This window comes from Squalius cephalus (genome assembly GCF_949319135.1).
Source record: "Squalius cephalus genome assembly, chromosome: 20".
Taxonomy (NCBI): domain Eukaryota; kingdom Metazoa; phylum Chordata; class Actinopteri; order Cypriniformes; family Leuciscidae; genus Squalius; species Squalius cephalus.
In genome coordinates, this window is record NC_137141.1 from 34,485,346 (window position 1) to 34,511,404 (window position 26,059).

At 37.1% G+C, this 26,059-nt stretch overlaps 2 protein-coding genes and 1 long non-coding RNA gene across 3 annotated transcripts in view; 1 reads left to right on the top strand and 2 right to left on the bottom strand.

The window, feature by feature from the left end:
* The window catches only part of LOC307147689, a 249,122-nt gene that overhangs the window by 46,066 nt on the left and 176,997 nt on the right, over positions 1-26,059 (top strand). The window lies entirely within an intron of this gene.
* Positions 629-13,947, bottom strand: LOC307147647 (adhesion G-protein coupled receptor G6-like). Its single transcript, XM_079852548.1, has 12 exons — positions 13,602-13,947; positions 10,364-10,553; positions 10,129-10,291; positions 9,911-10,051; positions 8,694-8,792; positions 8,567-8,603; positions 8,370-8,470; positions 8,156-8,283; positions 6,095-6,360; positions 5,588-5,678; positions 1,792-2,075; positions 629-1,578 (listed from the first exon to the last, which is right to left on the bottom strand). Exons 1-12 carry the CDS (start codon positions 13,663-13,665, stop codon positions 1,457-1,459), a joined length of 1,686 nt encoding a protein of 561 aa, XP_079708674.1. The 5' UTR covers positions 13,666-13,947; the 3' UTR covers positions 629-1,456.
* The window catches only part of LOC307147643 (adhesion G-protein coupled receptor G6-like), a 42,913-nt gene continuing 38,381 nt past the window's right edge, over positions 21,528-26,059 (bottom strand). The window contains exons 16-17 of the mRNA XM_079852542.1: positions 22,863-23,146; positions 21,528-22,601 (exon numbers count right to left, since the gene is read on the bottom strand). Of these exons, the coding sequence (XP_079708668.1) occupies positions 22,459-22,601; positions 22,863-23,146 (427 nt within the window). The 3' untranslated portion in view covers positions 21,528-22,458. The remainder of the gene's footprint in view (positions 22,602-22,862; positions 23,147-26,059) is intronic.

Below are 26,059 nucleotides of genomic sequence, written 5' to 3' on the forward strand. Positions count from 1 at the left end.
ACTGAATAATAAAAAGTTTAAATGGGGACATTTTCTATAAATATTAGTCTTCGGTTTCTTTTCTGACATAGCCTACTCCAGTTCTTGTTAAAACACGCAAATTCTGTGCATTTTGGGCACTTTTTTTGTGAAACCCTATTTAAGCTATTTTGTCCTTCAAAAGTGTGCTTTCCCTTTAATTGAGCGTGAGCAGTGCAGCAAATAGACTCGGTGCCGAAACACGCGCTTCACTGCTCGCGCGCTGCTCCTGCTCCCGTTGTGAATGCACTCATTGATTAACATGCACGCCGAAAAAAAATACGCTCTTGCGGTCTGAACGGATGTAATTCACGAGGTTTTTTACATGTGTGTTCCGTGTGCACGTGTGATGCTGATGTTGCGCGATGTTAATCATGCGGCGCCCGAGTGCATTTGACCGGCATAAAATCGGCATTTGTCAGACTGACCGGCCGGTCGCCGGTCATGGCCGATCACGTGAAAATCGGCCAATTCCGGTCACCAGCCGATCAATCGGTGCATCTCTAATAATGCATGCTTTTTTTTTCAGGATTCTTTGATTGATAAATAGTTCAAAAGAATAGTACCGGTATTTATTTTATGTCATAAAAAATCATATCATCAACAGATGGAAGGCTCAACTCATTCAACTAGATAGAGGAAGTTTATTAGTCACTGTGAATCACAAGTATTGAGCCAATAGCTGGTTGTAAATGCAAATACATGTCACACAGAGTCGATTATAGATTATCTCATTCACTTCTTCAACTCCAGCCTCAGAAACTGTTACACTGCACAATCTCACAGCGCCCTCTAGTGTTACACAAGCCTATATTACTATCATAAATGCATATCAAATACATAACTACTGAAAACAAACCTTCAATAAGAAACATATAGTAGCATACCACTAATATATTTAAATGTAAAAAGACTTAATCAAAATATTGAATATAATGCACAAATTCATGCTGTTATGGAGGCAAGAGTAAAGATTATCATATTAATGCACTGTATAAGAAACAATATAATTTTCACTTTTATTTAGCCTTCAGGCTTAAAGCAAAAGTCTAGATGAAAACTGCATTATAATTATTTGAAACAAAATTCTTTTTGCTTGACATCTTTACAACTACACCAAGACATAATGAATAAAATAATGATCATTGCACAAAATAAACATTCAAAATTCAGTCAAACAATATATTTCATGTCTAGGGTTACGGTTACAAAAATACAACTTGTAAAGTAGCTTCCAGTGAAGATGTTCATGTACATGTTAAATTAACTTTAGTTTAAAATGTCTTAAAAGCTAATGATCCCACTTATGATCCCATTATGAGTTATTACATCCCCTCAATGTACAACATCTTAGACGGATTATTATTAAACACAACTAGTATTCTGACCTTTTACTTTTGAATTATCAGCTGTCTAAGAGACAACATGGGTTTCTGTCTTAATTAGGCTTAATTCTGGATTGAATGATGGTTGTGGTGGAGCCGGACCTTTCTGGATCATCAGAGAAATTACCTTCTATGTCTTTGTGAATGTGGTAATAATACAGGAAGAGGAAAAACCCTGAAAAAAATCAGAGACAATTATTTCCTCAAATACATTTCACAGAAGTCACTGTAACCCATAAAATATCAACTCCCATTATAACCCCTTATAATTAACTATATATTTTGAAAAAGCACTCATGAATTAATTCAAATAATTTGCTGAAATCTGTTGGACAAATAGAAGCATTCTATCAAACCAAATGTAATGATGCATGTGATTGTTTCTCACCCTGAAACGAGTTCAACACGGTGAAGATGTAATATGAGGGAATGAGCATCGGTCCATAACTGAAGAACGCCACAGCCCACGTCAGGCCGAAGAGCAGGAACAAACTCAACACCATCATGAGCTGCTTTCTGAATGTCTTTCTCTTGCCGTCAGCCACTTTTATGTTTTGGGCTTGAACAATCTTAGTGACGATCATGATGAAGATTCCTGTTGTGAAGATGAAGACTAAAGCGTAGTAGCCAATGTTCACTATGTAGTGAATTAAAGGATCTGTAATCCAGCACCTATAATTAGAAGAGTGAAGTATAATCAGTGCCCCTATGCTTTTTCAGATATTACCGTTCATGCAGTGTGTAATAGAGCTGTTTGTTGGGATGTCAGTTTACGCAAATTCCCTTAAACGATCGTCATGAAAATTAACAATCAATTAATCGACTAATACCACGTGTGTCACCAATGCCGCCTCAGATGTGTGTTAGTCAGAATGTGTAACTCCTGCTCTTTCCGTAATGCACTGAAACACGGCAACTAAACCCAATGAATTCACAATGACTTATTAACCTCTTGATTCGGACCCCCCTTTTGAGCCCAAAACAGGAAAATGACATGCTCGAACTCAAATTGTTGTCTTTCCTAAACCCTTTGGAGTATTAGCATAGTTGTGGTATTATTTGAAAGAAGACAAATGGAGCTTTATTCAAAAACAATACAAGTAGGCCTAAAAAAAAAAAAAAAGTTAGACAAGCTGGAGTATAATGGAATGAAAATGTTTTGTGCATAACATCTTTTTATCATAAAAAAATAATAATATAGATGTCTGCGACAGCTAGAAATACAATGGGCCCAAAGCCACAAGTCTCAAGAAGTTATGTTTCAAGTTTGAGGATGATATAACAAAAAATGAGGTTCCTGAAAGGTTTTGTAAAGCGCTTTGGTGGCCATTGGGTCTGTGAAAGCGCTATATAAATGCAGTCCATTTACCATTTACCATTTTTTCTCTGACTAGTGCCTTTTTCAAGAATGGCCACTTGGAGCTCCAAAATGCCCCTCGGGTAAGAAAATGATCTTAGGGCTAGAGAAAGCTTTTACTTTTACATGTGCCACATATACTAAACCATTCTTTAATTTTTTTTTTTCAATAATTACAAACTATTTCATGAAGTTTTTCTTTTAAATGTTTTTATTTAACTGAATTTAAATCGTGCACACGATTTTTAGTGCTTTCATTACTAAATTCACACAAAACTTAGCTGTATAAAAAAAAAGCCCTTTTACAGTCTTTACAGTCAGTTTTTGTCTCCATACATGGAAAGTACGTTGATTGCCAGCCGTTGATTGTCGTGTCCATACGTATAAACAGATGCTACGTCACTAGCTTTCGTATACAATTGCTATATTGATGGTCTATTCAAACAGTAATCGGGCTCCAAAAGCAATCATTTTTAGGCTATACATGAACTATTATCGCAATGATGGCCAATCATTCAGACAAAAGACAGCATTTGGTCTCCCAAAACGATTGATTGTCTCAATAGATATTGATATTGCATAGATATTCCCCTAATGGCGTCTACAGAAAGAGAGAACGAGCATCGCTGATTCTGCCGCTGACTTCACTCCCCAAATCTTTCTTCTCTTCGCTTCTCTAATGCCAAGTTCACACTGAACGATTTTAGGCCCGATTTTCGCTCGCCGACAGGTTTTGTGAGATCAGCGACAAATGCCCCAAATCATAGGCAAATCGGTGCTCGTTCACGCGAGTGACAATCACGCAGTGTGAATTATCAAATATACGATCTGAGAGAATCGCCGACGAGTCCGTCCGACGCCCATGAGATATTTGGCATGCTGAATATCTGGACCTGTCGGCGATTCAAAATCCAGCTGTGTTAATGTGTTCTGACTACATCGGCGATGACCTACAGCCAGTGAGAGAGCAAGAAACAGGACAGCGGGATGTTCGGGGAGGAGTTAGACCAGAATATCAGTATTTTAATAGATATATTTACAATTATATCAAACAGAAACAAAGCACAAATATTTGCCTGACCAGCAGCACAATGCAAAATGCTTCTGTTCCTCTTTTAGATAAAAAGCCAACTCTAACTCCAAAGCAGTTTCAAACAACTGGTGTTCATCCAAAGCCATCTTGCAATGTTTACTAATGACTTTGACATCACAGCGTTGTCGTCATCTCGCCTCTGGCCCGCCTATATCAGATAACCCGATGTGATTGGTGCAGCTCAGATACAAGGGCATATTTAATAAGCATCATTACTCAACGCCAGAGTGAACTCGCTGAGCAAATTCAACTTGTGCTCTCGCGAGAACTCTGGATTTCCAGGGTAATTTGCACTCCCGACACAAATTACAGTATTACTGTTGCTAGAGCATCTATATCATAAAACAGAAACTGTAGATTGACAAGCCCTTAGAAATTTCAAATGATGTATATATAAAATATTTTAAGATAGTATTCTATATATGTAAATGTATATGAGGTCAAGAGGTTAAAGTTCCATAAAAGGGGCACTTTAAGTTTTATTAAAGGTCCCATGACATGAAATTTTCACTTTCTGAGGTTTTTTAACATTAATATGAGTTCCCCTAGCCTGTATATGGTCCCCAAGTTTCTAGAAATTTCAATCGGTGTAAATCGAGCTTTTGCTATCTTTCTCTGCCTTTGAGAAAATGGAGGCTCATACGCGCTGATCTTGAATCTCCTCTTTATGACATCATAAGGAGAAATGTTACCTCCCCTTTCTCTGCTTTGCCCGCCCAGAGAATATTTTCCGCCCATGAGAAAATGCGATAGGAAGTAGGAACGCGCGCGCACGATTTTAGTTTGTCCACGAGAGATATCATGGCTTTTGAGCGAGCGAAGCATAACAATTGCTCAATAATTGGATGTACAAATGAACACCGAAGGGTCAATACAGAGCTGGGCTTGCTGAACGTCTGAAACTAAAGTCTGGATCACTCTCTTTGGCTCAGCTACACACCTCGGACAAGTAAGTCAACTAATGATATATAAGTGTGTTGCTTTACTGTTTATGGTTACCTAGATTGTTACACGTAGAATGTGGCTGTAACATTAGCTATGCAGTTTATGTGTGTGAATACACACACTGTAACGCGAGTGTTGTACACTTCTTTGTTATTTAGATAACCGTTTTCCTGTTGGTTATACGGCGTGCGCGATATCCGCATTTCAAGATCGCAGAGCTTGATGTAATTGTAATAAGATAAATACAGACGTTACAGATCTCTCGTGAAAAGGCAACAGTAGGTTAGCGTTAGCTACATGATAATAACTGTAAACCATCCGAATAAAGTACCGTATCCAGACATAATATTTTAAACTAACCATTCGGAAACGTCCTGCTGGAGCCGCTGAGTTGCAACTTCTTCATCCGTTGCTTCTCCATCCGGATCAGATTCTGGGTCACACTGAAATGCTTGAACGACTGCGTGTCTCCGTGCCATTGCTATATCCAACGTAAACATGCATGGTCTACCGTTGCCGCAGATGGTCAAGGCCACACCCACCCTCCACCTTACGCCGCCTTTCTCCTCCTCATTAGCATTTAAAGCTACAGACACCGAAACGGCCCGTCTGAAGGAAGCTCATTCTGGGACTGGCTTATAGTGGCTATAATTCTGCACCGAGACTGAATTTTTGGAAAGAGATTTCAGATACAGTACTAGGGACCACTAAGGCCTATATTAAAGCCTACAAAAAGTAGCATGTCATGGGACCTTTAATTCATGCATTTATGACATCAGAACAACTTACATTCGTGTGATTTTTCCAGACGTTGTGTTTATGATCCGTGTTTTATATTCTCCTATTGAAAAAATAGCTACGACTATCGGAGCCGGAAATGCTGAAAGAGATCAGGGTTATTATTGGTAACTAAAACCATAAAAAAAACATTTCCATTACTTGAAATAAAATAAACTTTAACTTAAAATAAAACATAAAAAAACCCATTTTATTTCAGCTAGTTGCCAAGGCAACATTTCTCATATTCATGTAATTTAATTTAACTTGATGTACTAAAATGACAAAAATTCATATTAAAATACCACTGATAGAGACAATTAATGAAGACAAGCTGCTGAAGTAAAGGTCAAAAACATAAAAGTATCATGACAGGAGTTCATAAGACTTGTGCACAATATAGGCCTATATTCTTTTTCAGGTGAACTTGATTTTACAGTCTGACTTGCTGGTTTTTGTTTTAAAAGGTTTTATTTCTTAAGGCAAAAGTATAACAGGTGTTTTGTTCATATAACTCACTCCAGCCGAACACGATGATCTTCCTCATGTAGTTTGCAATGGTGACGTTCTGTCTGATGAGCCATAAGTACATATGAAGAGCTTGAATGAAGAACCAGGTGAATGTAGTCAGCATGGAGTAATGCATGAGCAGCGCTATGAAGACACATGCAGCCTTGTCTCCTGTGTTGGCGACACTCTCGTTTGACAAAAAGAATAAATTCAGGAGAAACAAAGCCACAAACATGTTCATCAAGATCTTCGTGGCTTGATTTGATCTGGCTTTCCTGTTCAAATATAAAAACAACCTGTATTTGTAACATGCATTTAGCAGATGATTTTATCCAAAAGAGGAGCAAAATTAACTAGGGATGCAAAATATATCGGCCACCATATCGTTATTGGCTAATGTTAGTTAATAAAATATTAGTTCATGTTAGTTCATACTGCATTAAATTATGCTAACCGATACAACTTTGCATCTTAAAAATTTCTTAAATGTTAAGATTTAATATTAACTAAGATTAATAAATCCTGCAGTTGTATTGTTCATTCATTATTAGTTCATGTTAACTAATGCTAACAAAATGAAACCTTATTGTAAAGTGTTACCAATTTTCTCTTCTTTTTTTATAACGAAAGTTGGCCATATGCGTCTAAAATTAAAAAAGGCAAAGAATCTTACAGTGGTTCAAACTAGGCTACTGTCAAGTCAAGTCAAGTCAAGTCAAGTCAAGTCGAGCTTTTCACAACATAGGTTGTATCAAAGCAGCTTCACAGTAATAAATTAAAACAATACATCAATGTTAACTATGTATGTGACTTATGTGTTTAGTATGTGTTAGTTTTTGGTAAATGGCTTTTAATGGTTAGCCTTTTGTTTTTATAATCAGGCTCTTAAATTATATCAGAATTTGGATTTAGATTTATCGGTTATCAGCTTTCAAATATAAAGAATTATCGGTATCGGCCAAAATGTTAATGTCGGTGCATCCCTAAATGCAACTGGTCCAAAAACTTTGAACTTCAATACTTAAAGGGTTACTTCAGGATTTAGCATTAAGCTTTGTATTAGTAGAAAACCTGTAGTATTTTCGAATTACCATGCTTTCCACCCTCATATCCCCCTGAGACAAGAGATTTATGTATTTTTTGTCTGGAAAAAATCCTCCGATGACGCAAAAATCGTCATTTTGCGTCATCGGAGGATTTTCTGGACAGAGGCTAAAGACTACAGCCAGTAGATGGCGTTGTTCCGCATGTTTTCAGCCCGCCCATACAGGGTGGGATCTCACTCAGAATGTACACACAGTGTCAGCCGTCTTTCTTTGGAAGCTAAGCTAGCAGGCTCTTGTTCTGTGGAGAAAGCTGAATAGTAGGAGAAAGCTGAGTAAGTAACCATCCTCTTTTTCCCGGACTTGTCCGGCGGGCGAGATCGTTCAAAATGTCCGGGATTCAGCTTTTGCGTTCTGCGGTCGCCATTCATTGTTTACATGCACACATTTCAATCTAACTGAATTCATTCCGATTGGTGAATCTGAATGTAGTGTTTACATGAACGCTAAACAAGTGATCGGTTGATGTGCGTTTTACCATTGCTAAGAAAAATTCCCGCTCCTCCGTGAGAGATGCGAGACCCGGCGCGTCTCAGTAATCACGCCACCGGCCTCGCGCCGTTCTCCCGCGGCCCTCATCCTCGTCCTGCTCGCCACAGTAAACATGATGGATGGCGACTGTAGAACGCAAAAGCCGAATCCCGGACATTTTGGACGATCTCTAAATCCCTCGCAAACTCATCACGTAGGCTAGCTTTGTTGTTTTCATCTGCGCACTCTTACCGGTAGGCGTGGCCTCCTAAGGCAGCGAAGCAAGTGCATTCTGGGAGTTGTTGTCTTTCATCCACATAAGCCAAAAATACATTTTCTGGCTTTTCTCAGTCTAGAAAGCTCCAAATTCAAAAATTTCTTCACATTTCTTCTACTTAAATGACCTATTTTAAATACACATTCATCTTCCCAGAGGTGAAGTATCCCTTTAAGTACTAACAGCACAAACTAGGTGTTAAACATTAAGAGACTCTACCGTAACAGGAAATGCATGAACAGAGCGACGGCCTGAAAAAACATGGAGATGCCGCAGCCGATAGAAGTGATGAAGCTCAATGTTTCCACATACAGCGCTGTGCTGTTTGCATTTATATCTGGAGGAGACTGAGAGATCAGAGAAATATATGTGAACTAAAAGACTCTGATATTGATTTCATGGGGTCTTTAAATGAAATTGAGAAGCTTCTCACCATCAGCACTGCAAAGAACGTCAGATGTGAACACGAGCACTTTATGGTGTTATTGTCGATTTTTACTGTCTCACAGCCGGACGTCGTCCATGTTAGATCTCCTTTGAAGAAAAAAACAGTGCGTAATTAAATAAAATATTTAAAATACATTAGGTTTGTTGATGGAAACTGATCAATAGATCCATTAGTAAATTTACCTTTACCATCCCAAGAACTGCAGGATGCATTATCGACCTGTAAGAACATGTTTGATGATTATTTTGATTTCACAGTGTCATCATAATAATAATGTTTTGCAAAAAACAAAAAAAAAACCTTCATTACCAGATCTTTCTGTTTAAAGAACATTTCAATATTGTTGGTAAGGTCGGAGATATTGGCCCTCATCGTTATTCCATAAACCTCATTATTCAAAGTTTGATTCTAAATCAGAAAAGATACATAAAGAAAATCAAACATAAAAGTGTGAAAACAATAGATCATTCCCTTTCATGCGTTGTGTAATATAGGCCTAGCTGTTTATGAATGTAAACGTTGTGCAAAACTTTGAAGTCGAAAGTGACTCACGTTATTACTGTCTTACTGAAATAACCTACTTCTTTCTGTGGGCCACTATTACCTTAAACTTTGTCTATTAATGCAGATTATATGTTGTTTTTGAGTAAGGATAGGCTAAAGGATGGAGCAAGAGTTGTTTTACAATGTTACATCAGTCACGTTAGAGCTCGGCTAACGAATGCACCGTTATTGATACAGTTCCCGAATGTGCACCAAAATAAATTAGAAATTTACACATGGGTTTGTTGATGGACATAATCTTGTTAATGCTGATGGTGAGGAATTACCGCTGTGACATCTCATAATGTACCTCAAACTGAGTAGCGCATCACTGAGAAACGTCCTGCTCACGTCGTCCTTGCGATAGAGGATCGGGTTGAATAAGTAGTTCTTCCATTGTTTCATCATTGGACTCACGCTCGGATTGATATACTAAAATTGAGGTCATCGTTACTGTCTTTACCGTGTGTACAATCGCTCAGGACTGAGGAAGCTGAAGTTCAGTTATATGTTAATGGGAGTTTAGCTTCTGACACTCGCTGAAAGCGGTCGACCAATCACAACAGACTGGGCCGTCTGGCCAATCAGAGCAGAGCAGCTCGCGGAAAGGAGGGATTTAGAAAAAATGTTGTAGGAGACTCCAAAACAACTTTATGAAACTTTAAAATAGCATAATAGGGGCACTTTGAAAGAATAGGTCACCGAAAAATGTAAATATTTTCATATGAACACAAAAATTTAATTTTTCAAAATAGAATCTTCAGCTTTTTCAAACCACAATTCATACGAAACAAATTTTTTTTTTAGCATTATAACGGAAGTGGATATGATTACTAAAAGGTAAAAGATTTATACAACAGATTTGTGTCAGTGTGGGAAAGAGCTGTCAAATTACATTTTTTTACAATTACAAATACCCCTTAAACATTCCTTAAAATGCTCAAACAAAGAATTTATTTATTTAATTATTTTATTGCAAGTACCTTGTCTCCCATATTATTAAACCGTAGAACTCCAAGAAATGCAGTTCCGTTGTTTTCCAAACGTGATTTATAAAAGGCCTCCTTGGAAATCTTTACATACCAGGTATAGTTTCTTCTCAGGAAACTTTGACAATCAGCCACCTGTGTAAAGATGAATTAACGTTGATTAATAAAGAGTAATAGCCCAGGTGGACATTGTAATCTTTTTCAGGCCTTACGTGGATAGTGTTCTGATCTGAAGAGTAGCATGTATCTTTGGTTTCTGTGGTGTTAGCTTTTATTTGGAGAACACCAATAGCCTTCCCTGCGACGAGCCCTGCACACTTTGTATTGTTTTCTTCCATCTGCTCTATTACAGAATCCAAATAATCCAAGACGTCTCTGCAAAACCAGTTTAATCACTTGGCATTCTGTAATAGAGTTACTTGAAGTCAGTGGCAAACACACACTTACGAGGCTATTGAGGAATCAACATCTCCATCCTCGTCTTCTAAACCAGCCCGCTCTATATCGAATATTTCCTCATGTGTTTCAGGAGTGTTATTTTCATCCTTTTTAGAAGCACTGGTTCCACTGTTATTGCAGGTCACACACGTCCATTCAGTGTTGTTTAAATGCATAATGTATGTGCTGCTTGCTTCCTCTTCAACACAGAAATAAATAAGGGATGGATTTCATTTAATTGTGCAATAATTTAATCTTAAATATTAAAGTGATTCATATATGTGTTGCTTATTTATAAATCTATAAACATCATAGTTTCAGCATTACAATATTTAGATGCTTATTCATCAGTTCACATTTATCAATGACATAAATGACAATTTTGTGTCAATTTTGACATACAATTGTATAGAAACGTTTACTAAAGAGTCAGTTTACATGTTGCAGTTGTGCTATATTTTGATTTTGAAATCAAACTTTGGGTGTGAAACTGAAAAGTAGTTTATAAACTACATAAAGACAACATTTATAATGTTATTATGTAACAATGTATAACAAGTTTATAAGGTATATAAGTCAAGTACTTGAGTAAAAGTACAGATACCCTAATAAAAGAATATTCATTTTAATACTCCTACTCATCGTCAACTTCATCTTTGCAGCCGACACTGACACAGAAAACACTTGTTTATTAATAAACAATTGAAATGTCTCCTTGTTATATTTGACATATTCATAATCATTACTTTTGCCGGTTCTTTGTGACAGCTTTTAGGTGCGTTATTGGCAGCGCCACCCTTACATGTTACATGAACGAGTCACCTCCGCTCAATAGTTAATATTGTTCTTTGGTGTTCAGTTTATACAGGTTTTTCAAATGTTATTTTGTTACTTTTTTCTTTTAACACCACTTTCATTTGGCACGAAGTTCTGGAAAAACTGTCAGTGACGTCACGATATGCAAATGTGCAAATATGCAAATTCATACCTACGTAATCACCATGACCCAAATTGTACCTTTTTTTTTTAAGGATGGCCTGAGCTCCTGAGAGCGATCCCATTCTTTCACAAATGTTTGTAGAAGCGTCTGCATGCCTAGGTGCTTGATTTTATACAACTGTGGCTATGGAAGTGATTGGAACACCTGAATTCAATGATTTGCAAGGGTGTCCCAATACTTTTGCCAATATAGTGTATTTATTCACATGCAATAGTATGAATGAAATATTTTCTATAGGCTAGTTAGTAGGGTTAGGAATAGAAAATTGATTCTTCTTGATAGCATTCTTTTAACGCAAGACACAAGAGAACACTTTTGCATGTGTGCTGTTTTCTGTGCTGCACACACAGCCAAAGTGCTCACAGACAGCCGCCTCTCATATAGTTCACAGAAAAAAATACATGCATAATTATGTCAAAATATCCCCGTAAACAGTCGGTTTTGCCTTAAACTGTTAAGAAAGAAAAACAGTATGCCTACTGAATCCATGCATTGACAGCCAATACTCGCTGCCACCATTAATGTTGATCAAAGAGCAAAAGAAAAAGAAAATCACTCGCTGAACTTTTGTAATTAGCCTAATTGTATTTGCCTGTTTGGTGCATGCGATTTTGAGATGCGTTCCCTGTCAAACGTCATTCATCCTTACTTTCGTAATTTTGTTAAATATTTTTTTTCTGGTTTTCTTGATCTTTATATGATGTTTATTTTTTATTTTTTTTATTCCTAAGTTGCTATTCATTTTTATGCAATTTATTTTGTTCTGCAGACGAAAAAATTAAACTGTATCCTATTAATTCGGAATAGCAGAGATATCTCCCATAAAAAAATAGTATCAAGTAGACCTATTTTACTTTGGTCTGCAGTCTAATAAAAGTTCATCAGGAAAAGAAATTGTATTAACAGATTTTAAAAACAGCGTTACACATAATTAGGAAATTAAACATCATTAAATCAGGCGGTTACGCCAAAAAGAAAGGGAAACATCGAACCATATGAATATTTTCTGTTTTTATTGTATATGTCATGTCTGATGATGTGTTGTCATTCTTGTCCAATATTTTCTTGTATTGTCTTGTGTGAGCCAAATCACCAAAATGAATTCCAGGCGATTTGTGTCGTTTTGGCAAAATAAAGACTTGAACTTGAATAAAAATAGGCAAGACATTACTATGTCATCAACATGCATTTATCTTTCTTACAATCACCAAAGTGGGTTCTGTTCCGTTCAATTGCATTCAACAGTTCTCCTTGTGAAACGAAATTCTTTTCAAACAGATGTGATAAGAACAGTGTGGAAATTATTTGCAACACTAACAAAACACCAAAGCTAATGTTTTGAACATTAGAAAAGAACATTAGTAAAGCTCAAACTAACCAAAGTAAAACCTTGAGTCCCTGAATCGCAGGCTATCATTTAATAAAGTGCAGCCAAACTCAGCATGATTTGTGTTTACAGTGTATGTCGGCAGTGGTGTCTCTGATATAATCTGATATCACAATATTTTTTACATATTGCCCAGCCCTATGATAAACATAAACATAAAATGTAAAAACAGATGTAACAGTTCAAAATGTATTTACATTTTGAGAAGAATGCTATGTAAACACTAGTTTTACATAATTTGAATCTGCTACGGCAGCAGGGAAGATGTGCGGGCATTAATTTTCATAAGTTTTTACCTAAAACCTTCCCCATTCAGATGGTAATACACAAATATGGACATGTTCACATTCAAGCATTTCATACAGTTTGTCCTTTTACACCAGATTTAGTTTACATTCACAACTGACAGTCGTGACCTAAATATGATCATATCAATATGATATCATTTACAGTAATAAATCCTAAAATTCAGCATTAGTAACTTATTTCTCAATCTTTCAGTCACAAGCACACTCAAGCTCCTGTTCACGGCTCATTTCGAGTCAGTCTAGAGAATTCAGTAAATCGATAACTTGAGGTTCACTCTGACCGGATCAGTTGAATAAGTGAGTTGTTGACTCGAGAACAGACGCAATCAGATGAGCTTGTGACAACGTTTTCAGTTCAAAATAACGAGAAACAACATGTTTTTATGAGATGTAGTAAAAATGTACGATTTAATGCTTCGGAATGCAGTGAAGTCAAAGTTTTTCCAAAATAAAAATACTCAGATGAAGTACTGATACTTGAAAAATATACTTAAGTACAGTCATAAAGTAAAAATACTTTGTTAATAGTGTCCACCACTGAGAGCAACATACTTATCTGGCATGAAGCATAACAGACGATCATCAGCCACAGCAAATTCTGCTTTTGTCGAGACATAATTCCCCAAAACAGCCTGAGAGAGACACAAGAGTTGAGTTTTCTTTTCTACAGATATTGGTTGTAAATCTTAAAGAATTTTCTTATTTCAATCTTGAGATGTAAAGTCCACAGTCCAAGAGGAGAAAGAGTTTCATCAGTTCACACATGAAGCCGTATGATTATGATCTGCAGCTCAGAGCCGCTGGAACAGTGACATACAGTTACTTTGCAAACATGCAAATCATGTTGTTTTGGGGCTTTAACGCTACATTTCAGTATTCCTTTACTTTCAGGTCCAGTTTTTCAAGTCACTTTTGTTCACAGAGAACTATGTATACAATTATATTTAATAATGGTAGAAACAAGGCCATCCTTAAAGATATTTTGGTTTGCAGTAACAGCAAAAAAAAAAAAAAAAAAAAAAAAAAAAATGTCTGAAGGTAGGTCTATTTTTTTTTTTTTTTTTTTTTTTTTTTTGAGATTCAATGCAAAAAAAAAAAAGTACAATTTTAGTCATGGTGATTACCTAGGTATGAATTTGCATATTTGCAAATTTGCATATCGTGATGTCAAAGAACAATATTTTGTTAACAACTGTTTGAGTTTTCTTTTTTAAAGTCAAGAAAAACAGAAATACAAGGCAAAAAGCAACTATACAAATCTAGAACCCACCCCATCCCACCCCTGGTAGATTTCAAGAAAATAAAAACAAAATACAAACATAGAATGTAGACCCCCCCAAAAAAATTAAATAATAAAAAATAAATGAATTAAAAATAAATAAATTACATGGATGTTAAAAAAGTTGACACAATATCAAAAGCAGCATGCATAAATTCACAGTCTTAACATTGGATCCATGCATACGAGAAGTTGAGAGTTCCATCGATATAATGTCCAGCAAAGACACTGTCCATGTTTGTCTGTCCATTGTGTGAGGAGGATTCCAGCAGTTAACTAACATTTAAGTTAATGTTAAATGTTAACATTAACTTAAATGTGTTTTAGACAACGCTGTTGAGAGCGGTTAACAGTAAATATCTTTGTTGAATGGATAAGGTAAGGTCCCTAAAATCGTTCAAGAAAAAATTATGTGGGTTCAAACAAATATCAGTGTCCAACAGATAAGATAAGTCCTGTGAGAGCTGGGTCCAAAAAGGTGAGACAGAGGGACAGTCCCAAAAGAAGTGACACCAAAGAACAATATTAACTATTGAGCGGTGGTGACACGTTCATGTAACATGTAAGGGTGGCGCTGCCGATAACGCACCTAAAAACTGTCACAAACAGTCATTCGTTTTGGCGTCACTTTGACAGAGAATAACTTTTACATCTGAGGCGTTTAAAGACTCCATTTGTCCATTATTTATTTCTAAAGAAACACGAAAATGTATAAAAGGCTCCATTACCTTGTATCTTACGTTATGGCCCCGTAGATGCAGTTTTTGTAAAAATAGGCTAACGATTGCGTCATAACTACGGCTGGGTATTGACACAAATTTCACAATTCGATTTGATTTCGATTCACAAGCTTGCAATTCGATTCGATTTCGATTACGATTCGATTCGATTCAATATCGATTATTTTGGATATCAGGTACAATACATTGCAAATTTTCTCAAGGAAAACAAATCTCTTAACTAATGCTGTAAATTATGGGAGTCAGTGGTAGGCTAGCCTATAGGCTTCATTAGCCTACTATAATATTGAAGGTAAAAATTAACTGATTTGTATACAAACACTTAAAATACACTTTTATTTATTTTTATAATAATAAAGTTATATGAAATTATATAACATTTTAAATGATGGCTGTCATAAAAAAGTTTCCAGATTTATTCAAACATGCATTAAATATTGAAGAACATTAAAAATTATAATGATTAGGCTATATAATATGGTGCATATATTTAACAAAATGCTCCTCTCTAGAGTTAACTTTCCTAGCTGACTAACGAGTTTATGGTCAGTGGATATGTTTTTTCTGAGGTAAATGTGACGTTACATGACATTGTTTACTAACGTCTTTCCACGGTTGAAACACTGATTGAGCGATTCCATGAGACATGATACGGACTTCGATACGTTGTACTCTACCTTTTAACGCACTTTCAGAAGCTCATTCATGTTTATTTCGCGCTGTAACTGGTGTTATTAAGGCGGAAGAGTTGCTTCCGTTGCTTCTCTTGAGCTGAGCCAGAGCAATCTCACACAACAGCGCCAAAACGGTAATTATGTTTTTGAATTTCGTAAGAAAATGGACGTAATTTGAAATCTGAGACTTTTTCATATCAATAATAACAAAGCACAAAGATTATTGTGATTTATTGGATGGGATGCGCAACAATGATCCATTCATTCATCAACTGAAAACAGGATGACTAATCGATTCTTGGGATTTAAGAATCGATATTGTTTCATAAAAATGAGAATCGATTAAAATCGAGAAATCGATATTTTTTACCCAGCCCTAGTCATAACCACGCGACTCTCTGTCGCACAGTAGAGAAATTACCTTATAGACAGGACGAGAAGCTCACAGGCAATCGGGGGGACGTGGAGGCAAAATGACAAAATAATTAATCAGAATACTTAGCAAAAGTTGCTCCTGCTCCTAGCTCATGGACAGCTCCTACTCACACTCTCCGTCTCTGCAAGTTTCGGAAGGGAATGATTCAGATTTCTCTTGGCACAGCTACTAGAAGACACATCTATGTCGTCAAACTCAGTTTGAGTCTGCGCAGTACGCTCAGCCATCAGGAAGTGAGAGCTTCTAATTGACTTCACTTTTCTCCGTTGAAACCTATGGGGTCGCTGTGTCCAGTTTATATACTGTCTATGGTCACGAACCGGAAAAAGTAATGATTATGAATATGTCAAATATAGCAAGGAGACATTTCAATTGTTTATTAATAAACAAGTGTTTTCTGTGTCAGTGTCGGCTGCAAAGATGAAGTTGACGGTGCCGACTCGAGATCTTCGCAGTAGTGAACTCGCCAGAGAGAAATGCACATTTCATATGGATTACATAAGCAGAGAGCAGTCTGTTTTCTTTCGTTTTGAATTGATTTGTTTAAAAGTACACATTTCAAGCTTTCTATAGACATATTTCTCGGGTCTGTGCGGCAAGTAACTTATACGCTGAGTTTCGGTTCATTTAAGAGACGAGCTCCAGTTCACGTGCCCGCGCCTCCGTGTCCTGATTATATTGCCTGCTATATTTATATATATATATATATATATATATATATATATATATATATATATATATATATATATATATATATATATATATATATATTTATTAAATCCATGCAATTTGTTGATGAAACATTGATTAAAATTAAGATACAATTAATACAAAACGAAATTCACTTTAAAGAAAAGCTTTCTACAAAAACAAACTTAAAGTGGTCAAAATCAACATAGATGAAATAAAAAAAATAATTATTTTATTTAAACATAAATATGAAACTAAATAGTTTTCTTTAATGACTAGGCTACATCACATAGGCCTATTAGCCTACAGTACAGAGAAATGTAATATCGGAGCGGGATTTGAGCGAACGCCGTTTTACCGGTGAGCATGTGGGGGGAGAGGTACGATTTTTGAACAATCATCGAATATTATTTTGCTTGCTATGCCAATCCTTAATATTTGGTGTTTTATATGCCTGTTTGAGATCTCTGTGAAAGTTTTAATACAGTGATTCTTTCAGAGTGCTCACGTCTGTAACATTGTTTTTTCCTCATAAATGCGAACACGAAAAATTAAATAAAATGAATATTTTATGTTCTGTGGAGAGCCAACCCTTCTTCATACGGTGGGTATATTACTTTTGGTTTGCGCAGTGTAATTCACAGAATTACTAAAAAATATTTTGCCACCTAAAAGTTAAAGATTTTTTGTGTCATGTCCGTAACGCATGTGTATTTCCCTCACATTAAATATAAAACGCATGTGTAGACTGATATTTTTCTAACATCTGGACTCCTTTATTAAGGGAGTATGGATATATAAACAGACGTTTCAATATATTGGTATTAAATGCATTTTCTGAGAATTTATATTTCGATTTTGCCTTCTCACACCACGACACAGGTTCGTGGATCCGAGTGTCGTTACAGCCCTAATAATCATAGATAACGCCACGGGTTTTTATTTAAAAGAAAGAACGTAGCCTACGTTTGTATGCAGGCCTAGGCAATTTATATTCACAATACTTACTAAAATATAATTAATATTATTTTATTGCATTTGTATTAGTTGTTTGAAGAGTAAAAAAGAATCGGTTGGTCTTAACACAAGTTTACAACCGGCAAGTCGGTCGGACTAAAAGGAAAAAATAAATAAATAATTGGGTCGGTCCTAAATTGACAGGGTCGTTCGGGTTACGGCAAACAAGAATATTTTTAAGGATGGCCTGAAAGCATAACCTTTTATTATTAGACAATATTTATATTTATTATCTCTCAGAGATATAACGCATTAAAACCACATTAAGTAATGCAGAAGTCATTAGCTGATTTTGACAGTGTTTGCGTGGCAACATATTCAATAAAACAGTAGAATCAAAAATACAAAACTGGTGTGCACATCCAAACCACCCAGATTGGGCTCAGATTCAGGACATCAAAATAACATTAACGGGTCTGATGGTCGAAACGTTGTGCTTTTAATAAATTTATCTTCAGCAGCATGCAGTGTGCGGATTTCACATTTCTTTGTTTATTTAACATATTCAATAACCAAATATGTTCCACATCCGTGTGTGTGATCAAGGAAATATCTAAATTCATAGGCGTGTGACTTTAATTTCAACCTGAAGATGTAAATTTTTTTTCTAAAAGAGGTTGAGAGTAGTTTGTGTCTCTCTGACACACATGCTCAAACAAACAGGACAGCAGGATGATTATAACATTGATAAATCTAACATACATCACCCATATTCAGCACAATTCAATCCTCCCACAATAACAGACAGTTTCAGTAATGATCATCACATATATTTGTCACAGATATTTGACCCCGTGATTTCAATCCCTCAAACTAGAGCTTCAACGCACGCACACAAAAATTACAAAATGATTTTTTTGGAGAGTATTCACTAGGGCTGCACGATTTGGGGAATTTTTTTTTTTAAACAAATGAAATAAATATATGTACAAATGTTATGCTTGTTTGTTTGTAGGGCAATTTGGCCCAACATTTAGTTTTTATATATTAATGTCTAATTATTATTAATATTATTATTATTATTGCTAAATGAAAATATTAAACAAAAAAGAAATTAATATTGTTATAACACTATCTAAAATAAATATATATATATATATATTTTAAATAAATCTAAAATAATAATAATAAAATAATAATAATATTTTTATTTTACAGAGAACTTATTTTACGAAAAACTGCAGGGTTACCTGCAGGCAGCCTATGAGTATAAATCATTAGAAAAGTCTTAAGGATTCATTATAAAATATATTATTATGATAAAAATCTGTGACAATATTTCTTTTCTTTTTTTGTCAGGAGGTATGCAAAATCAAAAACAGTCAATGTCTTTAATATGAAATATGATTTGGATGAATTGGGTAGGTCTAACATAAAGGAATCAAATGTAAAATATAGCCTAACTGGATAGTCAAGTCACCTTTATTTATATAGTGCTTTTTACAATACAGATTGTATCAAAGCAGCTTCACAGTGATAACATAAAAATAATACAACAAAGTTTGTTTCTAGAAGAAAATTGCGTCATCGTCTACCTTAAGTAAGGCAGATCAATAATATTGTTGAATATTAAATGTCCCCAACTAAACTAGCCAAAAGCCAAGGCAACAGTGGCAAGGAACCAAAACTACATCAGTGACAGAATGGAGAAAAAAACCTTGGGAGAAACCAGGCTCAGTTGAGGCCATTTCTCCTCTGGCCAACGAGCGAACAGTGTATGATTATGATTCAGTAGGGCTGTAACGATATGCGATATGAAACCGAAATTGCGATACTCATATCCACGAACCTGTGTCACTGTGTGAGAAGGCAGAATCGCGACACACCCCTTCATATATATATATATATATATATATATATATATATATATATATTAGGGGTGACCCCGAATAGTCGAAGATTCGATGCTTCGATTGGAGGAGCCTGATTCGACTACCGATCTCACGGTCGAATCTTCGCAGAGGTGTTATGAAACGAGGATCATGCCACTTTGGCTTTATGTTCACTGACAAGCTGGTTAGTTAGTTCACTGACAAGCTGAGCCATATTGCATTAATATCGCGGACGTATCGATTGCGATAATGCAATATGGCTCAGCTTGTCAGTGAACTACGGCTCTTTGTAGTGAATGCCGCTCCATCTGAAAGCAGGTGATGGCGATTTACTACTAATCAAGGAACCGGCTTTACTGACGAGATGCGCCTAACAATGTCATGCGATATATCGCCCAGCCCTACACTGATACTAGTATGCTATATATTTAATAATATGCCTCAAATAATGTTCTTAGTCTTTCCTTCCTGTGACAGGGCATCACAGAGAGAAGCTAAAATAGTTTACTTTAAACTTTAATTAAAATTTAATTAAATTACATAGTTTGTCACAGTAATCACAGTAAGATGTTTACATTACATGAGCATAACTCTGCACTCTGATTATTCGCTAATAAGTATGATTATAACACACTCAGATAGGCATACAGTATGCATGTTACTGGCCATTGTTTTAATCTACTCGCATCAAATTATTCGGCCCGGTGATGAACATCGCAATAGCCTACCGGGTTTTCATATGCTTCTGTCACATTCTTCACACCGTCTGGATGAAGATACGGAGCAGAGACTGAGCAGCGAGTTGTGTTGACAGTTTAGTGATTTGAAGAGAAAATTCCGAATAATATCACAGAGTTCATTCATGAAGTTGTGTGAACAATACACGGCATCCGTGTTCATCCGCGCACATGCACACTTTGGTCAGAGCGGGAATATTGTGGTTTACATGCCCGTTTATTGCGATTAAAATCAGCGTACGCCACCTAGTTTAATGCAACTATGGTTACAACAATTATGAACTTAATTGCATTAGTTTGATCAGTATTAGTTAATAAGCATTCACTTGGCATAAATGTACGCTATTCATTGATTGTGAACTGATCTGAAGCGCTGTTGCGTGAGCCTGTTGAACGCACAACAGCGCCACGTTCAGGGATTGAAACGTGAAGCGCTCACATTTATTTAATGAAATCATAGCCTTTTGAAGTTTAATAATCACATTAGGCAGTATCGCAATGTATGTTTTTTTCATCCCCAAAATATAAGATGCCTTAAAATGATTGCTTGTTATACCATTAAGTTATTGAAGACTTTTTATGATCTTCCATTTAAGAAAAGTGATCGGCAGGGATTTTTTCTTCGCGCACATGCTCCAAACTACATTTTACAGTTCGCACACATCTATTTTTAATGCGACTGAAATGGTTGCACTGTCGAGCCCTGTATGGTGCGATGATGTATAACTATATGCAAATGTATTTGCCCGTGTGACACCACAAATCCTGCAATATCAATGTGGCAATCAAAAAGAAGGTTCCGTATTTGGAGCTTGATTAAATAAATGCTTTGTTTATAATGAGGTGGACGTTTTAAGCTCTGATGTTTTAATGGTTTTTCAAATTTGATTTCTCATGTCATGACCCATTTAAAATAGCTGTTTTCTATATGAATATATTGTAAAATGTAAATTTTTATTCCTGTGTTCAAAGCTGAATTTCCAGCATCACTTCAGTGTCACATGATCCTTCAGAAATCATTCTAATATGCTGATTTGCTGCTCAAGAAATAATTTATGGTTATTATCAATGTTGAAAACAGTTTCCTTTTATTCAGGAGTCTTTGATGAATAGAGTTCAAAAGAATATAACTTATTAGTAGCGTGAGTTTGACTGGAAGTGTCATTTAAAAACGTGTCATCAACAGGTGAAATTCTCAACTCATTCAACTGGATATAAGTTTATTAGTCAATGTGAAACACAAGTATCGAGTCAATAGCTGGTTGTAATTGCAACTACATGTAACACTGAGCCAAATATAGAAAATCTCATTCACATCTTCAACGTCAACCTCAGAAACTGTTACACTGCACAATCTCACAGCGCCCTCTAGTGTTACACAAGCCAATATCACTATCATAAATGCATATCAAATACATAACTACTGAAAAGAAACTTAAAGTTTGCAATAAGAAACATTTAGTAGCCTACCACTGATATATGTAGAAAGACTAAATCAAATATTGAATATAATACACACATTCATGCCATTATGGAGGCAATAGTAAAAATATCATATTAATGCATTGTTTAAAAGAAACAATATTATTTTTTGTTTAGCCGTCACTTAAAGCTTTAAAGTCTAGATGAAAATGGCATTATAATTATTTGAAACAAAACCCTTTTTACAACTAGTAGCCTACATCAAGAATTAAATAATGTTCATTGCACAATTTAGACATTCAAAAGTCACACAATATATTTCATAACTAGGGTTTACGGTTACCCTGAACTTACAAAACGAGAAAAAATAGCTTCCAGTGATGGATCAAGTAGGCCTACGTGTTAAATTAACTTTTGTTTAATATTATCTTAAAAGCTAGTGATCCCACTTATGATCCCATAATGAGTTATTATACAACACTGTACAACATCTTAGACAGAGATTATTATTAAACATGACTAGTATTGTAACATTCTTCTGTTGACTTATCAGTTGTCTAAGAGACAACATGGGTTTCTGTCTTAATTAGACTCATAAACATTTACCACAGAATTAATTCTGGATTGAACGATGGTTGTGGTGGAGCCGGACCTTTCTGGATCATCAGAGAAATGACCTTCTATGTCCTTGTGAATGTGGTAGTAATACAGGAAGAGGAAAAACCCTGGAAAAAAATGAATAAAATTAAAAAAAATCACAGAAAATTGTTTCTACTAATTCTGCCGCCTCAAATACATTTCACAGATTTAAAGTTGTTTGCTTGATTTTAAAACTGTAATCAAAATCTCATTATAAACCCTTATAATTATATATTATAGTTTTAAAAAAAATCAATAAAAAAATTCAAATAATTTGCTGAAATCTGTTGGAAAAATAGAAGCATTCTATTAAACCAGATGTAATGATGCATGTGATTGTTTCTCACCCTGAAACGAGTTCAACGCAGTGAAGATGTAATATGAGGGAATGAGCATCGGTCCGTAACTGAAGAACGACACAGCCCACGTCAGGCCGAAGAGCAGGAACAAACTCAACACCATCATGAGCTGCTTTCTGAATGTACTTCTCTTGCCGGCAGGCGTTCTTATGCGTCGGGATTGCACAACCCTAGTTAAGATGGTGATGAAGATTCCAGTCGTGAAGATGAAAACTAAGATGTAGTAGCCGATGTTCACTATGTAGTGAATGAAAGGATCTGTAATCCAGCACCTATAATTAGAAGGGAGTGAAGTATAATTAAGACAATTAGAAGACACTTAAAGTGCCACCGTTATGCTTTTTCAGATATTACCGTTAGGGCTGTCGCGATAACCGCAAAATTGTAAAACCGCGCTACTGAGAAGCCAACCGCAGAGGAATGCAAGTAACCGTAGCAACCGCGATATTCGCTTTTTTTTTTTTTTCATAAGGCTATACCCTTCTTGTTTTGAACTTTGTGCCTGTGTATTGAATGTTAAATAAGTTAATAATGATAACAAGAAAAGTTTTTATCATGGTGATTTATACAGAGGCTTCATTGATTTGCTCTTAAGACTTACAGACAGTAAATGAGAGAGATCGACTGAGTGCGGGCGATTACCTGCGTCTGACTTTGAGGTCAAGTCATATGCGTGAAAAGCTTTCCGTGTCCAAGGAAAGCGAAATATTTGTTGTGTCATCCTCTTAACGTTTAAGGGGATTTACCATGAATGGCATCAGCGACAGCGCTGGTCAGCATTCCACAGCGTGAGGAAGTCGCGGGAATCAAAAAGCAGCGAGTCACGCATTGAATCAATGCCATTTAAGCGTCATGGACGTGGAGCAGATTATTTACAATTAGAGATGCACCGATTACAGTTTTCTAGGCCGATTCCGATTTCCGATTTTTCATTGAGTTTGACCTGCCGATACCGATTTTAGCCGATTCCGATTTAATTTTTTTCTAATCACTTTACAGCACACACAAATATTTATTTTCGATCTTTACTTTAACCCTTTCAAGTTTAAAATATTCTAACTGACACCCCCACCCCCAGAGTGAGTTTTTTCAAGGCGAACGTTCCCTTTAAGGCGGCGCTCACATATAGCGCATAAAAACGCGTCGAAAACGCTAGGCGCGCCGCGTTCTCCTTTTTCCAAAGCGCTCGAGGTGGTTGCGCTTCGGAGGCGTCTGTCGTTGCTAAGCTTGGTTCTTGTCACGTGACCTGCGGTGCGCTTGCGGCATTCTGAAAAGTTGAGATGTTTTTATCTCGATGCGGCGCGGACGCGCTTGGAAAAAACGAGCGCGTCGCACCGCGACCGCGTCGCTTCCATTATGAGCGCGCATACCGCGCGGCTACATTTGAAATAACGAACTTGCGCGCGCAAAAGACGCGATATGTGAGCAGGCCCTAATGTTTCCATGGCGACGCGTCACGCGATACACCGCAGCCACAATAATACTGTATGACAGATGTGTCGCTTTTATTTCGCTTTTCCTTTTTTTATTCAAAATATTCGCAAACTTACTTACCATGTCATCAACTAGCCTATCTGTTATTCCGATTCTCAAATAACATTACGTGTAAGTGAGTGTGTTTGGTCGTTAAAAACCGGCGCCGCAATGTTGTCCTGTCAGTCGGATTTACAGCACGTGAATTCATCAGTTTCTCCCGAAATAAATGCAAGAAAGTGGCCGGTGAACTGAGAAGAATAGAGTAAACTTTATAGTTACTTCTATGTTTGTCTGATATGAATAACACATGTCGGAAAATTATATTTGAATAGATTGTTATTGCTGCTTCCACAGAGTGTGTATTTTACAAACTCCTAATGTATTGTTTTAATCGTGTTTATGTGTATTTAAATTTCTGAAACCTAAAATAAACATTATGAGGCTGAAAACACTGCTTAGTTGTGATATATGACAGCGCTGAACGCGTCCGACTCTGGCTCAGCGCCAGCCAACGCGCGAAAGCACAGTTTGAATCTGGCAGTTATGCGACGTCACTGAACATTCTAAATGTGGCGCCGTGCTCTCAGGGGCACAGAAATAAAATCCCATATATGAGACCGCACCGCTCAAAAGGTTAATCATGCGGCGCCCGAGTGCATTTGACCGGCATACAATCGGCATATGTCAGACTGACCGGCCGGTCGCCGGTCATGGCCGATCACGTGAAAATCGGCCAATTCCGGTCACCAGCCGATCAATCGGTGCATCTCTATTTACAATAGTGAAGATCCAAAACCGTAACCCAAAACCATTAACCCTAACTCAATCTTGACATAAAACTAAACAAACTATGAACTTAAATATAAACAATGGCCTGGCACATTGACCTCCAGAAGGATGGAAACAACATAATATTAGTGGCTGAGACCATGACCGTGGAGCAGTGGCTGAAACCATGAGATGTGGAGCAGTGGCTGAGACCGTGAGTTGCGGAGCAGTGGCTGAGACCGTGAGATGCGGAGCAGTGGCTGAGACCGTGAGTTGCGGAGCAGTGGCTGAGACCGTGAGTTGCGGAGCAGTGGCTGAGACCATGACCGTGGAGCAGTGGCTGAGACCGTGAGATGCGGAGCAGTGGCTGAGACCGTGAGATGCGGAGCAGTGGCTGAGACCATGACCGTGGAGCAGTGGCTGAGACCGTGAGATGCGGAGCAGTGGCTGAGACCATGACCGTGGAGCAGTGGCTGAGACAGTGAGATGCGGAGCAGTGGCTGAGACCGTGAGATGCGGAGCAGTGGCTGAGACCGTGAGTTGCGGAGCAGTGGCTGAGACCATGAGTTATGGAGCAGTGGCTGAAACCGTGAGTTGTGGAGCAGTGGCTGAGACCGTGAGTTGTGGAGCAGTGGCTGAGACCATGACCGTGGAGCAGTGGCTGAGACAGTGAGATGCGGAGCAGTGGCTGAGACCGTGAGATGTGGAGCAGTGGCTGAGACCGTGAGTTGCGGAGCAGTGGCTGAGACCATGACCGTGGAGCAGTGGCTGAGACCGTGAGATGCGGAGCAGTGGCTGAGACCGTGAGATGCGGAGCAGTGGCTGAGACCGTGAGTTGTGGAACAGTGGCTGAGACCATGACCGTGGAGCAGTGGCTGAGACAGTGAGATGCGGAGCAGTGGCTGAGACCGTGAGATGCGGAGCAGTGGCTGAGACCGTGA

What these genes read in the sequence shown, in the direction of transcription:
- LOC307147647 (XM_079852548.1), bottom strand. Translation starts at nt 13,665, where the DNA reads ATGTCTCGACAAAAGCAGAATTTGCTGTGGCTGATGATCGTCTGTTAT. An exon ending in TTAATAATATGGGAGACAAG is followed by an intron (nt 8,793 to 9,910) that starts GTACTTGCAATA and finishes TTTCTGATTTAG; the next exon opens with AATCAAACTTTGAATAATGA. An exon ending in TCTTTAAACAGAAAGATCTG is followed by an intron (nt 8,604 to 8,693) that starts GTAATGAAGGTT and finishes ATGTTCTTACAG; the next exon opens with GTCGATAATGCATCCTGCAG.